The following is a 12,185-nucleotide window of genomic DNA, read 5'->3' as shown; positions in this document are numbered from 1 at the left end:
AAGTGGCCAATAAAAGTAGTTTAGTTGGAGATCAAAGAGCTGGCAAAGTGCATGTTTGTCTGTTGGATTTGATTGAAGGACTTAGCCTTTTGAATTATTGGGATTATAAATCAAAAGACTAGCGAATTAAACCTTGCTAGTCCCATCAGACGGACAGTATGGCTGCTAAAGTTACGAGTGAACGTCAAGTTTGTATTGAGTCGGTAAAGCTTTGTTCCTGGTGAGACACAGCAGATGACTGACAGCTTTAACAAATTTGTTAGTAGTGACTCACAGTGATATTACTGCCATTTTTAAGCCGTCTGAAGGTCAGTGTCTGAATAGTAAATTGATCATTATTTCTATGACCCTCGCTGTGACTCTGCAGAGTGCAAATGACAGCAGGGCTTATTAATAGACATTGCCAGCGATTTCAGGGGGCATTTCCATTGACCCGTCTTAGCTCACATTCAGTTGGTCTACAAATGCCCTGTGGAGTTCAGAGGGCGCTTCAGTTTCTACATCCTCTGCATTAATATCACGATGAGAAGGGAGTTAGAATTTTACTACATAATTTGCTATCGTTCAGAAAGAACTCGATGCTTGTCTCTTGATTTACGGATTTGTTAAGTGTGTATATACAGCCTGGCAAATATGCATTATCAAGCCCATTGACCTGGCAGCTGAGAAACAGGGACATACATTACATCTCTGAGGCTACTCTCACTGTTATGTTTTCAGCATTACACCTGCTTCTGTAAAGTGTTTCATCTGTTTTCTTTCTTTTTCTCTTTCCCAAGTCTTCTTATCTCCTCAGTGTGATACTTTATCAAACATGTACACTGAGACACATACTGCTGCAGAGACACAGAGCCACAGGGCGCAATGCCACCTCTCCTCAGTACTCGTGTGCTATGAACACACACATTACTGAACACATAAATTGTGCACACACATATACTCATGCCTCAGCGCTTGAAGTGAGCGCCTGCTAAGCGTCTGATGTGATTCATAGCTATGGAGTGACTAACCTTTCTTCTGTTGGCACCTGCGTCTGGTCACTGTTGCTGCCCTCTAGCGTTACAATGCCGCCGCTTGCACACACAGAAAGGGTCATAAGTGTGAGCAGCCTTCCACTTGTGGAAGGTTACATGAAGGTCATTATCATTGAGTCACTTACAACTGCTGATTACTAATTAACTAATTATATTTTACAGGTGCCCACATTAGTTTTTCCGTCATTTTTTTATGCCTCTGCACCGGTGCATTATGTTTTCAGGTTGTCCGTCGGTCCATCCCATTCTCGTGAACATGATATCGCAGTAAGCCTTAAGGGAATTTCTGCATTCACTTGGACTCAAGAATGAACTAATTTGATTTTGGTGGTCAAAGGTAAAGGTCACTGTGACATCACAAAACACGTTTTTGGCCTCTTGAATGTGACATCTAAAGATTGCCTTAAGGGATTTTTTTTTCAGATTTGGCACAAACATTCACTTGGACTCAAAGATGAACTGTTTAGAATTTGGTGGTCAAAGCTCAAGGTCACTGTGACCTCACAAAACATGTTTTTGGCCATAACTCATGAGTTCATACGCTAATTATGACAAAATTTAACACAAATGTCTAATAGGATAAAAAGATTGAGTGATGACATTTTATATGCAAATGGTCAAAGGTCAACTTCACTGTAACATCAGAACACTTGTGGCCATTATTCAATGCTGTAACTCAGAAAGGGGAGATTATAACCATATTTCCTGCAGCTTGGCTGGTTGCTGGAGGTAATTCTAGTCTGCTTCTACATTTGACTTTTAAAGTTGACACAAAATTGTTTTCTGTGAGTTCAAGGTGGCATCCAGGTAAACTGCTAGATTGGTAAAACAGTTAATGGGGTGATTTAAAATAACTGCCCTCTCTTATCGCCCCAGTTAAAGAGAGACTGAGTGGCTCAACTGCATGACCCTTAGACTTGTCAGGAAAGAGAGATCACTTTGGGTGGAGACGAAGTTGTAATGAATTTGCACCAGGTAGCCCTCACTCAAAGGAATGGTCTTGGACTTGTATTCAATTATTTCCCACTGGAAACACTTATTCATCACAGTTACTGCTGGTGACTTTGTTTTTCGTTCCCCAGTTGCCTCCTTTAAGAGAGATTGGTAATCTGTCCAACCTTGGTGGTCATACCTGCCAATTACGCGGCTGTCTTAAGGTTATTTCATCCGGTACAGAAGAAATTGATAGGAAATGGAGGTGGCAGGGTAGTTACTATGTGTGGATATATATGCTCACATAACCTTTAGGTAAATGTATGTGTGTGAATGTGGAGACATAAACACACTGTATGCTAAAAATGTCAACTCCAGCTGTGAGTCCCTGCACTCGTGTGTCCTGAATACCATCCAACTATGTTTTCCGTTCACCTCAGCACGAAAAAAGCAACTAGGGCAGGGCCCAAACTGCAGCACCATTAGCATGTGTAGGCAGGATGGGTAACATGGGGCCAGTGCATAGTCAATGTGCTGGAGGGTCACAGGAAGGACCTCTTATGAATATATGAATAAAGAAGCCTGGGAGGAAAAAAATCTCCCTTGTGAATCAACATCTCCTCCTCCTTGACCTTCACTTCCCACTCCAGAGTTGTGTTTGTGGACATTGGAGGAGTCGAGCTGTGTAGTTTAATTGCACTTAAGTAGGCTCACCTTTCCTGTATGTGTACAATACATACAGATCTTCTGTGCACCAGTATTTGTGCGTTGTCAGATAATGGAATTCAGCCTTTCTTTACTTTATCCCCACATAGTGTTTTTAAGCTTATCTCAGCCATGCATACCTGTTTTTATCCACTAAAACCTGACTGACCAATTGCACCACTGTGCACAGTTACTGTATCTCCTCTAACACAAGCTAAGCTGATTGAGCGTGTTGTCTGTCAGGTTAAATGTAGCTTACAGACGGGATAGATGGCTCAGAGCTGTGGTATAACAACAAATTGGAGCCAGAGGCTACACACTGGGCCTTCAGCATGCTGTGTTTGTGTATGTGTGTGTGTTTCCGTTTGAAGCCGCATATGTGTGTATTCAAGCTGTTTCTGCCTTGTTTTCTTTTGCGGATTCATGCATATAACTCAATGTGTGAATGTGTATGTACATTACATCATGGACTGAGTGTTGCAGTATTAGCAGTGTGTTGATAATAAGCGTCATGACAATGGGTAGAGACTGAAGTGGTAGATGAATTTCTGGTGGACACAGAAGAGAAATTGATCCTTATTTGACCAGGTTTGCTCCTAAGTGCACCTCTTTACTCTGCTGAATATTACTGACTGTTGAACTGAAGTAAACCGATTCATTTGTTTTATACCTTTTAACTTTTCATCACTTCATGTCAGGAGTAGACATAACGGAGGTTTATAGATGTTAATGGTGCAGATGCTGAAGACCTGGCTGCACTGTTCCCAGCTTGTGAATCAGTCTCCTGATGAGTCAGCCCAGCTCTAGCCAGTCGATCCTGCTCAGCGAGCAAGGGCATTTTCTGACGACACATTTTTAAAAGCCACCACGTTACCTTCATTTATTAAGAAACCGTTCTGACCATTGCATATGACCTTACTCAAGTGTCACAAGTGGAGACTTTACAGACGATTACTTATAAATGTTTCAGTAGTATTTGAATTGTAAGGGTACCAGTGTGTTATAGCAACACCATTTTCCTTGAGCATGTAAAAAGACAAAATTCTGATAATGATTTTCATAATAGTGGGTGTACTAGTACCTGTAAAAACTACACGTTGAGTTTTTATGTAGGGTGCCAATACATATTCTGTTATATAAGCTACTGTACATAAATCCACAATGTTCTTGGTTTATTTCAGGATTTAACAAATGCAATATTATGTGTTGTTAGCTTTAGTGGTAGTAGTAGGTAGATGGTAAGCGGATAAGCGTATTTCCCAAATTCTCAAACTATTCCTTTAATACATTTCAGCTTAGATTCAGAAAAACAATTTCAAGGTTAAAAGTTGATCTTTCTGATAATATACTGTTAGCTTGGACATGAACCTAACGTTTTTAAAAGTCCTCATGAAATATTCGGCCCCAAGCAGAAAAGCATAAGACTCGCATGGTGCATGTCCCCTCAGAGAAAACCCTGGCTCTTGAATCAACCCTTGCAAACTGTTCTGAGGACTTGTCAAGATCTTCGTCAACACTCGAGATCATGAGGGCAGATTGGTTTGAATGGGATCATTGATCTCGTACCCACAGCCATGAAGTGCCACTTGTTGATGTTGTTGTTGTTTTTTTTATTTTTATTACCGTTGAAAATGAATTTCCCCAGACTATATTCTATTGGTAAAAGGTTGTTTTATGTCTGACAGTGTTATGAAGACATCTTTTGTGAACACTGGACACTTTTTTTGCGGAGAGGTGATACAAAATTAAAAAAATAAAATCAAAGGACAAGCATCTCCCACCTCAGGCATGACATCTGGCAGATCCAAGAAAATAATAACACAAAGAGGACAAGAAAAGTCGAAAATATAACAGCGGAGCAATCTGCCCCTCGGCCCTACTTTGGCTGAGGGTGTGTTTGTTCTCTGCAGAGGTCATTGAAGTGGCATAATAAGTAATAACTGAACTCTGAGAGCAGTTCTCACTGATCGTTTTGTAAACGTCAAAGCTCTAATGAAAGGAAGGTTTTCTCTGATTTTCTGTTTTGAAAGTTGTTCTCTGAAACACTTCTAATACACAATGGCACAGATGATACGTGCCTTAACATAATAACATCATCTATAACATCTGTCTTCATTAAAGACTCGCGGCAGGATGCATCTCTCAGAAGAGTGCTCTGATATATGTGCGTTTGCAAGCACTGTTGTTCATGAAAGTGATTTGCTCAGAAAATGGCATTATTATAAACATCTCACTGACAGCATCATAAATGAACCAGTTTAACAATATATTGGTGTCCTACTGATATTACAACAATAGAGTATACTGGGACTGTTTCTTAGCACTAAATAGTACAGGTCGACCAACAATTAGCACTGGAATTGGCTGATGACCGCACTGCCTCCAACAGTCATGCACACAGGTCGCACGTCACCAGTTTGCATGGAGGCTACATTCTTGAAGTCAAATTTATGTGAAAACACACTGTCTTTGTGTTGCTAGCAAGCATTTTTGGTAGAATTTGGCTAGCCATAAATGCAAGCCTAGAACAGCCACTTTTACTCAAAATATCTGTGTGCATGTGATTAACTCCTGATAATAAATCTAACCAGCCCTTAAAGTCCCCATGAAATGGAACTTGTATGGTTATAAAATCTGGATTTAAGCAGCAGCTTGGAACAAGCTTGGAAGTAACTGTTGGTAATATGTAACTTGTAGTCTTAATGGGCCATGTTCTGTTGTCTGACAACAAAAACAAAAAAACGTGTAAATGATAACAGCTTGATTGGGAATTCAGCTGTATAGAAATATTGTATATGTGAGAACAGAGAATAGGAGAGAAGCAAACGGATAAGTGCTGAAACCAGCTGACAATAGGCCGAATGCAAATATGACGCAATGATGTCATGAATATGCTAATTGATGTAGTACGTCATCGGGCGGCATTTAGGGACTTTTCCAGCAGGCTTTAGGTACTTTCCATTGAAATCTCCATTGAACAGAAGGAAGTGATGTCAATCCTATACCTATGCTTAAACCTCCTATCAGCCCTTGCTGGCTTGAAGTGCTGGTCTAAAGCGACCCATCTCAGTCGGGACTGACTTTCAAGTAGTGGTGATTTACATTCCTTAAACCAGATTCTGAGAGAGACTGTAGTCCATTGATTTAAACTATCATGCTGCTCAATACAAAGTTTTGCTGCTCAATACAGATTGTAACGGTATATCTAAGTGTGAGATTTCCAAGTCTTTGCACCATTTCAGCAGTTTTAGTCTGTTCCAGTGTTTACAGTTACAGTATGCTCCTTTGCCATTTCTCCACTAACTTGGTCCTTTTTCACAGGAACTGGAGAGAGTGACGGCGTTACAGACCAATCTGCAGTTGGCAGCAGTCATTTGCACTAATGCAAGGAGGTAATAACATTCTATTATATACGATCTATTCATTAAGTGAAATAGCTCCTCGAATAGCGCATTCAGACCAAATCTGCATACCAAGTGTTTTTCACATGCAGTTAAGTTGCAGATAACTATTCCTTCCCTTCATATATTCTCATTTATGGTCACATATGACAAATGATTCTGTCTTGTCTGTCCTTGAAAGGAAGTAGCAAAAACATGCCAGTGTACACAATACTTTCTGCTCCATAATATGTTATGTCTTTGTTTATTAGGCTTGTTATTATCTTGTGGCCGATGAGACAAGACAATTTGTCTTAGTGTTCCTAAAAGTTTGGGTAGTAATACTGTATATTGTAGTATAGTATTTCCCTCAGCGCTATCACTTTTGTAAATTTGAAGATGTGTATAAAGCTTCATGTGCCAGGTGTTCAAAATGCTCAGGTACACATTCTGATTAACCTGAAATACCAAAAGCTTAGATTGTTCACCCCAGTGATTTGCTGAAATATGCTTTTCTATATAGACAGTACAGTTACATCAGTTATAGACCATTACCAATTCATTAACGTATTGATGCTATTCTCTTCCTGCACTGTGACATCTTGTGTGTAGACAACTGAGCGTTGCGAAGGAAGGATTCACAGAGGCCAGCCTGGGCCTACTGGCCAATCAGAGAAGACGACAACTGCTGACAGGCTTGCTTAAATCTCTGAGGACCATCAAGACGCTGGTAAGATTTACAGACATAATTTTCACATGCAGCATATTTTGTTCTAAACTACATGTGTCTTTAGTGTAAAGGTCACGAAGATCAGAGAAACATCTGCCTGCTGAAGTATCCTAAAGTTAAGGGAGCTTTTTGTTCTGTGAGCCAGAGCTCTGGTTTGGTTTAACCACCAAAATTTAATTAGCAGTCTACTTGCTAACGTGGCTGCCACACCCTGCACAGATTGCTCGACAGTTTGATGCCTGTTTAATTAAATAAAAGCCAGATCTGTTTGAGCTGGGTAAATCTCAGACAGCAGCCTACAAACTACCCTTCGAATTAATTGTGTCAAACTCGGCTACTTAAGGTAATTAACGTATTTCTCTGTACCATATTTCATAGTTACTTTTCTACTATTATATTTAATTAATTAATGTACATGACAACTGTTCCTCTGTACTATTAAGAATGAAACCAAACATGCTCTGTTTTAACCATCTGTTCCTTTGCCTTCATCATTTCCTCTGACTATGAACATTAAAAGATTTAAGCGACATGGTCACAGTTGGAAGCCAAACTAATGCTGAACTAGTTGTCACTTAATTTAGTGGACTGTTAGTCATTTGATGCTGTATTCATGTCTTCTTCCTGTCATTCTTCCCCTCACAGCAAAGAACAGATGTAAGACTCAGCGAGATGCTTGAGGTATTGTAATCCACACACACACACACACACACACACACACACACACACACGCAGAGATATGTTTATAATTGACTTGAAAGGTAAAAAATCTGTAGGGATTCTATAGTGAAAGCCAAACCCACACAAACACTAGATGCTCTGACTACCGTTCCAGAGTATCTGCTGTAAGAACCATTTTCCAATAATAAATCTAATAATTGTATCAAACTGGGTCAGAAAAACACTGATGCACAGGAGGAAGTCGCACATAATGATATGGTGTTCATAAAAATGGGTACAGACTATATTGTACATTAAACCCTGTGTCGAAATTAAATGACCTCTCTTCTCTGTTTCTGCAGGAGGAAGACTACCCAGGTGCAATCCAGCTCTGTCTGGAATGTCAGAAGGCTGCCAGCACCTTTAAACACTACAGCTGCATCAGGTACAGTATGAGCAGATTGATGGAATAATATTTAGTTGTATCCAAATGGGAATGGAATGGGCTCCATTTACTGTAGCTGGATGGAAGGTTTTCTGACCTTTCTGATCTTTGAAGATTAAAATATGACATAAATAAGATCATTCTGAGTCTGATGTCAACTCCTTTTGCGTAGAGGAAACTAGGAAAATGGTCTCCTTTAAATCGTAACCCTATGTTTTCCTTGAAATGCAGAACAAAGAATGCCATATGTTTTTTGTCTTTACCTTTTTTTTCTCTCAAGGTTGGAATTTAATAAAGTGGTGTTAAGGGTCTTTTTTTCCTCTTGTTTTACTCATTATCATTGCCTTGTGGCAATTCCATTGCATTGACTATGACAGTCAAAGCATTTTTCTTGAGTTTTTACTATCTGCAGACATTGTCAATGGGCTTTTAGCTAAGTGGAAATTGTCCACAGCAGGACATTCTCGGTGAATATAAGCCTGCTGCTACCACTGTTTTCTTTAAGCTGTTTGAGGCCGACATGTTTGGAATATGTTTTGAATGCAGCTGCCAGATATTGCCTATCTCCTGAGGTGACTTCCTTCAGTTCAAAAAATAGTTGTTGGATTGAACGGAATTGTCTTATAAGATAAAGAGACACAGGCAGGCAGCTGAACCGTTAGGCTAACACAATAATGTTTTTAATGCCCCCACATGAGGGTGATAACAAACCTCCTGCTCTCTGCTCTAGAGTAAGAGTTAGATTTAAAAACAATCAGCTATATTGAAGATTATTGTGCATAAGCGTCCTTACGTAAGAATGCTTTCCTGAGCACACAGGGAAAGATGTTGAATACCAGAGGGAGAATCATCTCTCTCCCTTTGATTTCCTGTGTAATTGTGCCCAATTTGTGGCAGCAGGCGGGTGCCTCAGTGCTCCTTTTTATGTATTGATTAAGGATTGATCAGGGCTGCATGTCATTGCTGGCTTCCTCCTGCGACACCTTGTACAGACCCGGCCAGAATATTGTATTGTATAAGAGGTGTGGTGACTTCTTCACCAGCTTCCAACACACACCCATTTATACACAGTTTTTATATTATTATTTTTTGTTTCAAACCAATTTCTTGATTAAAAAAAAAAAAAAAAAAAAAAAAGTGCCAAAAAACATCTTGTCAATCTTTTGGTAATCCTGAGGGGGTAGTTTCAGCAGTAACACCAAAGCTATCACTTACCACAGTGAATTAACAGTGGAGCAGAAGACAAAGGGGGCTTTGCTGTAATAATGCTATCTGAGTGATTGGGTGACTGGTGGGAAATGATCAATAAGCCAGTATTATGCACAGGGGATTGTTGTGGTGCAGAAAATTCATCCCACTGTTCCCTCCCACTAACAGCTGCTGTTTATTTGTGTGGATATCACTTTTGTTTTCACAGTGTCATTAATTTACCATTAATGGTGTTCTATGTCCATGATGATGCTGAATGTGCTGGGGTGGGGGTGTGCAGAATAGACCTATGCACCATTTGCTATCTATGATAACATCCACTGCAACCAGCCTATCAATGTGGGAATGTCATAAAAAGAAGCACTTAAAGCTTTGAGTTTCATAACCATCAGTGTCTCTGTATTCACTATAAACAAATGCGCGTGTGTGTGACAGCTGGCTGGTAATTTGCTTGCTGTCCTCACCTGTGCTTTCTTCTGCAGTATGCTAATGCCACTTCCTGAATGTATTAGTTTTTAACAGTAGTGCATTGATCACACATCTGTCACACTTTGCATTAGCATTCACATAGTGCTTTGGCTCTCTGCCCAAAATTGCCAGAACCCTGACTGCAGCATTTCCCTCAATAAGCAGCCACTGGCTGGGCTGTTTCACTCTGATTTAACCTTGTAGCGCCGCTTTTCCATGTGCTACCGAATGCCCTTCATGTAGGCTATGTTTCATGCCTGCCCTTCCTTTGTCCGTGTCCCCAGCCTTTTAAACGTCAACATTGTTTCCCCAACAAGGCACACACAGCCTCATGCTCCATCTCAGTTCATTGTCATGAGACGGTCCACACGGCCAGCTGTTCGGCATCTTAAGACCCTCACATTTCAGCACGGTGTTCATAAAGTGTGAACTCTGCTGTGGCAAGTATAACAAAGGTGTAATCTAGCCTAGAGCTTTGTGAGCCCCACAATAATTATATAATCACAACATGTTTCATGTTGTGATTATGGATATGATCATGCTGAGAGGTGTAGCTTGTCACTTAGAGATATTTCAAACTTTTTTTGTTCAATATTTATATTCCAGTTTGCAAGAAATAAGGGTGTATACATTTAGTTATTGTTTTGATCGTATTTAATATCTATTCATAATTATCTGCATATTCTAGAGAGAAATATGGAAAATGTGTTGTTTCTTAGTGTCGTAAATGAGAATAATGATCTCAAGTCTGCAAATCCATGATTTCATTTTTTTTTTTTTTTTCAGCGTTTTTTTAACAATTAAAAATAGAATAGGATTCATCTAGAACAGGTGGTTTTAGGTGAATCTCCTCCAGATCTCCACTTCAGCTAATTGCCATTCTAGTTTAGAGGGGAGGTGGTTCGTTCAGGTGTTCTAATCTATTTGAAGGACAGGGCGATTCAACTGCATGTTCAAGAGGAGCTAAGTGTGGGAAGAAGGGCAGAGTGCCTCTGTATTAACATCTGTGTCAACGGATGTTTGCAGTCTCAGGAAAAAACAACTTTGTGCCGGCTGTCAAACATGACACTGCAAGCACTGCACCCAGTTCACCAATTTATTCAGAGCCACGGTGCCTTCGTCCTCGTCTTTGTGGTTGTAGTGTATGTTCTTTTGGAGGCTGGGTGATTGTGTCCCAGAGCAGATTTTTAAAAGGTGTTCCATATGTAACAGTTTGTAGTAGTGTGTCTCTTGTGTTTGTTTTTACTTGCGGCACTTTAGAGATCATGTTAAAGGCCCCCCTGCACTCAAAACAACAACAGGATCTTAGGACATTTTCAAAGTCAATCCTTGGTCTGAACGACTTCTAGTTTTGGGGGTGCTTGCACACATACAAAGTTGGCTGAACCACAGCGGATTTGTTTGCCTCTCTATTGGTCCTCAACACTACTTTTTCAGTTGCGCTTGTGTGCTTGTAAGAAAGAAGATGCTTAACATTTTCATTATTTTCAGTGCTGTAAAAGGGGAAGGGGAGATTATGACCATATTTCCTGCAATTTGGTCAGGCGGTATTTCTAGTCATCTTTGTTTATTTGCAGCCATGGTTCTTTTCATGATGAGCAGCAATTATGAAGGGATGCATTAATTATTCTGTAAACCTGTTATCTCCTTTCCAAATATTTGTATTTAATTGGATGTTCACATAAGCTACTGGAGTGAGTAGTCAGTATAACGGACAGACTAATCACAGCTTGTTCCATTAGTGGGCAGTCACATAATAAAAAAACACTGCAGTACTCTGCCTGAACCAGCAGTGCAAGATTGTAAGGGAATGTCTACAGTGAAATTAGCCAAAATATTTTATGTCTTGACTGTTTTCACATCCGGTGTAAATCTCGATGGAGTTGGCATCAATCAAACAACAGATCTGGGTTTTCATATGAAACCCGCTCAACTTCTTTGGACTGGATCCAAGTTCTACAAGGACTCTGATGTAGAAAACAAACAAACGAATAAACAAACAGTTGCAAAAAGAATGTGGGAATCTATTAGACTGGTATGAAATCATATCTCAAGAGCCAGCTACAGTTAATCAGCTTTGGGTGTCACAGCCCATGTGTCCTTGGTCATGAGTCTGATCTGTACCCATGGAGAACGGTCCACAACTCTAGTAGAGCCAAAGCCAATGCCAGAGCCAAATATATAAATTTTACATAACGTTTTGCACTTGACGAACAAGAAAACAATCAGTGCACATTGTCTTCGTCTGTTATGATCATTTTTCCCAGTACTGTTCCCTTTAATCTGCCCTGCTTTCTCACTTGCGTAATTGTGGTTGCTGTTGTCCTTTCTCGCTGTGTTTCGCTCTTTGAAGCCCTTCCCCTGACACTTTGTTGCCTCTCTGTCTACCTCGTAACACGACTGCAGCAAATTATGGCATCTTCACAAAATCTGAGCATCCGGCCGACCCTCGAAGCACAGCACACACTGACTATTTAGCGAGTCAGCAAGTCACCATGGAGGCCTCCAGGCCCTGTGGACACCTATTGCCGGTGATAATTGAAAACGGGATGAAAAAAAAAAATACACCCCGATTTCTACAAAATTCTATTTCAATCCTCTTGTTCCCTGCAGGGAACAGA

General features: G+C 40.2%; 1 protein-coding gene across 3 annotated transcripts in view; it reads left to right on the top strand.

The window, feature by feature from the left end:
* The window catches only part of vps50 (VPS50 EARP/GARPII complex subunit), a 94,476-nt gene that overhangs the window by 17,083 nt on the left and 65,208 nt on the right, over positions 1-12,185 (top strand). For all 3 annotated transcript variants that reach the window (XM_023408836.2, XM_023408834.2, XM_023408837.2), the window contains exons 6-9: positions 5,994-6,064; positions 6,665-6,782; positions 7,428-7,463; positions 7,805-7,887. In XM_023408836.2, coding sequence (XP_023264604.1) covers positions 5,994-6,064; positions 6,665-6,782; positions 7,428-7,463; positions 7,805-7,887 — 308 coding nt within the window. The remainder of the gene's footprint in view (positions 1-5,993; positions 6,065-6,664; positions 6,783-7,427; positions 7,464-7,804; positions 7,888-12,185) is intronic.

This window comes from Seriola lalandi, unplaced genomic scaffold (genome assembly GCF_002814215.2).
Source record: "Seriola lalandi dorsalis isolate HSWRI2012SDOR001 ecotype SW California unplaced genomic scaffold, Sedor1 jcf7180002054374, whole genome shotgun sequence".
Lineage (NCBI taxonomy): Eukaryota > Metazoa > Chordata > Actinopteri > Carangiformes > Carangidae > Seriola > Seriola lalandi.
Note: the sequence above shows the minus strand (reverse complement) of the source record. Positions and strands in the feature narration are given on the sequence as shown.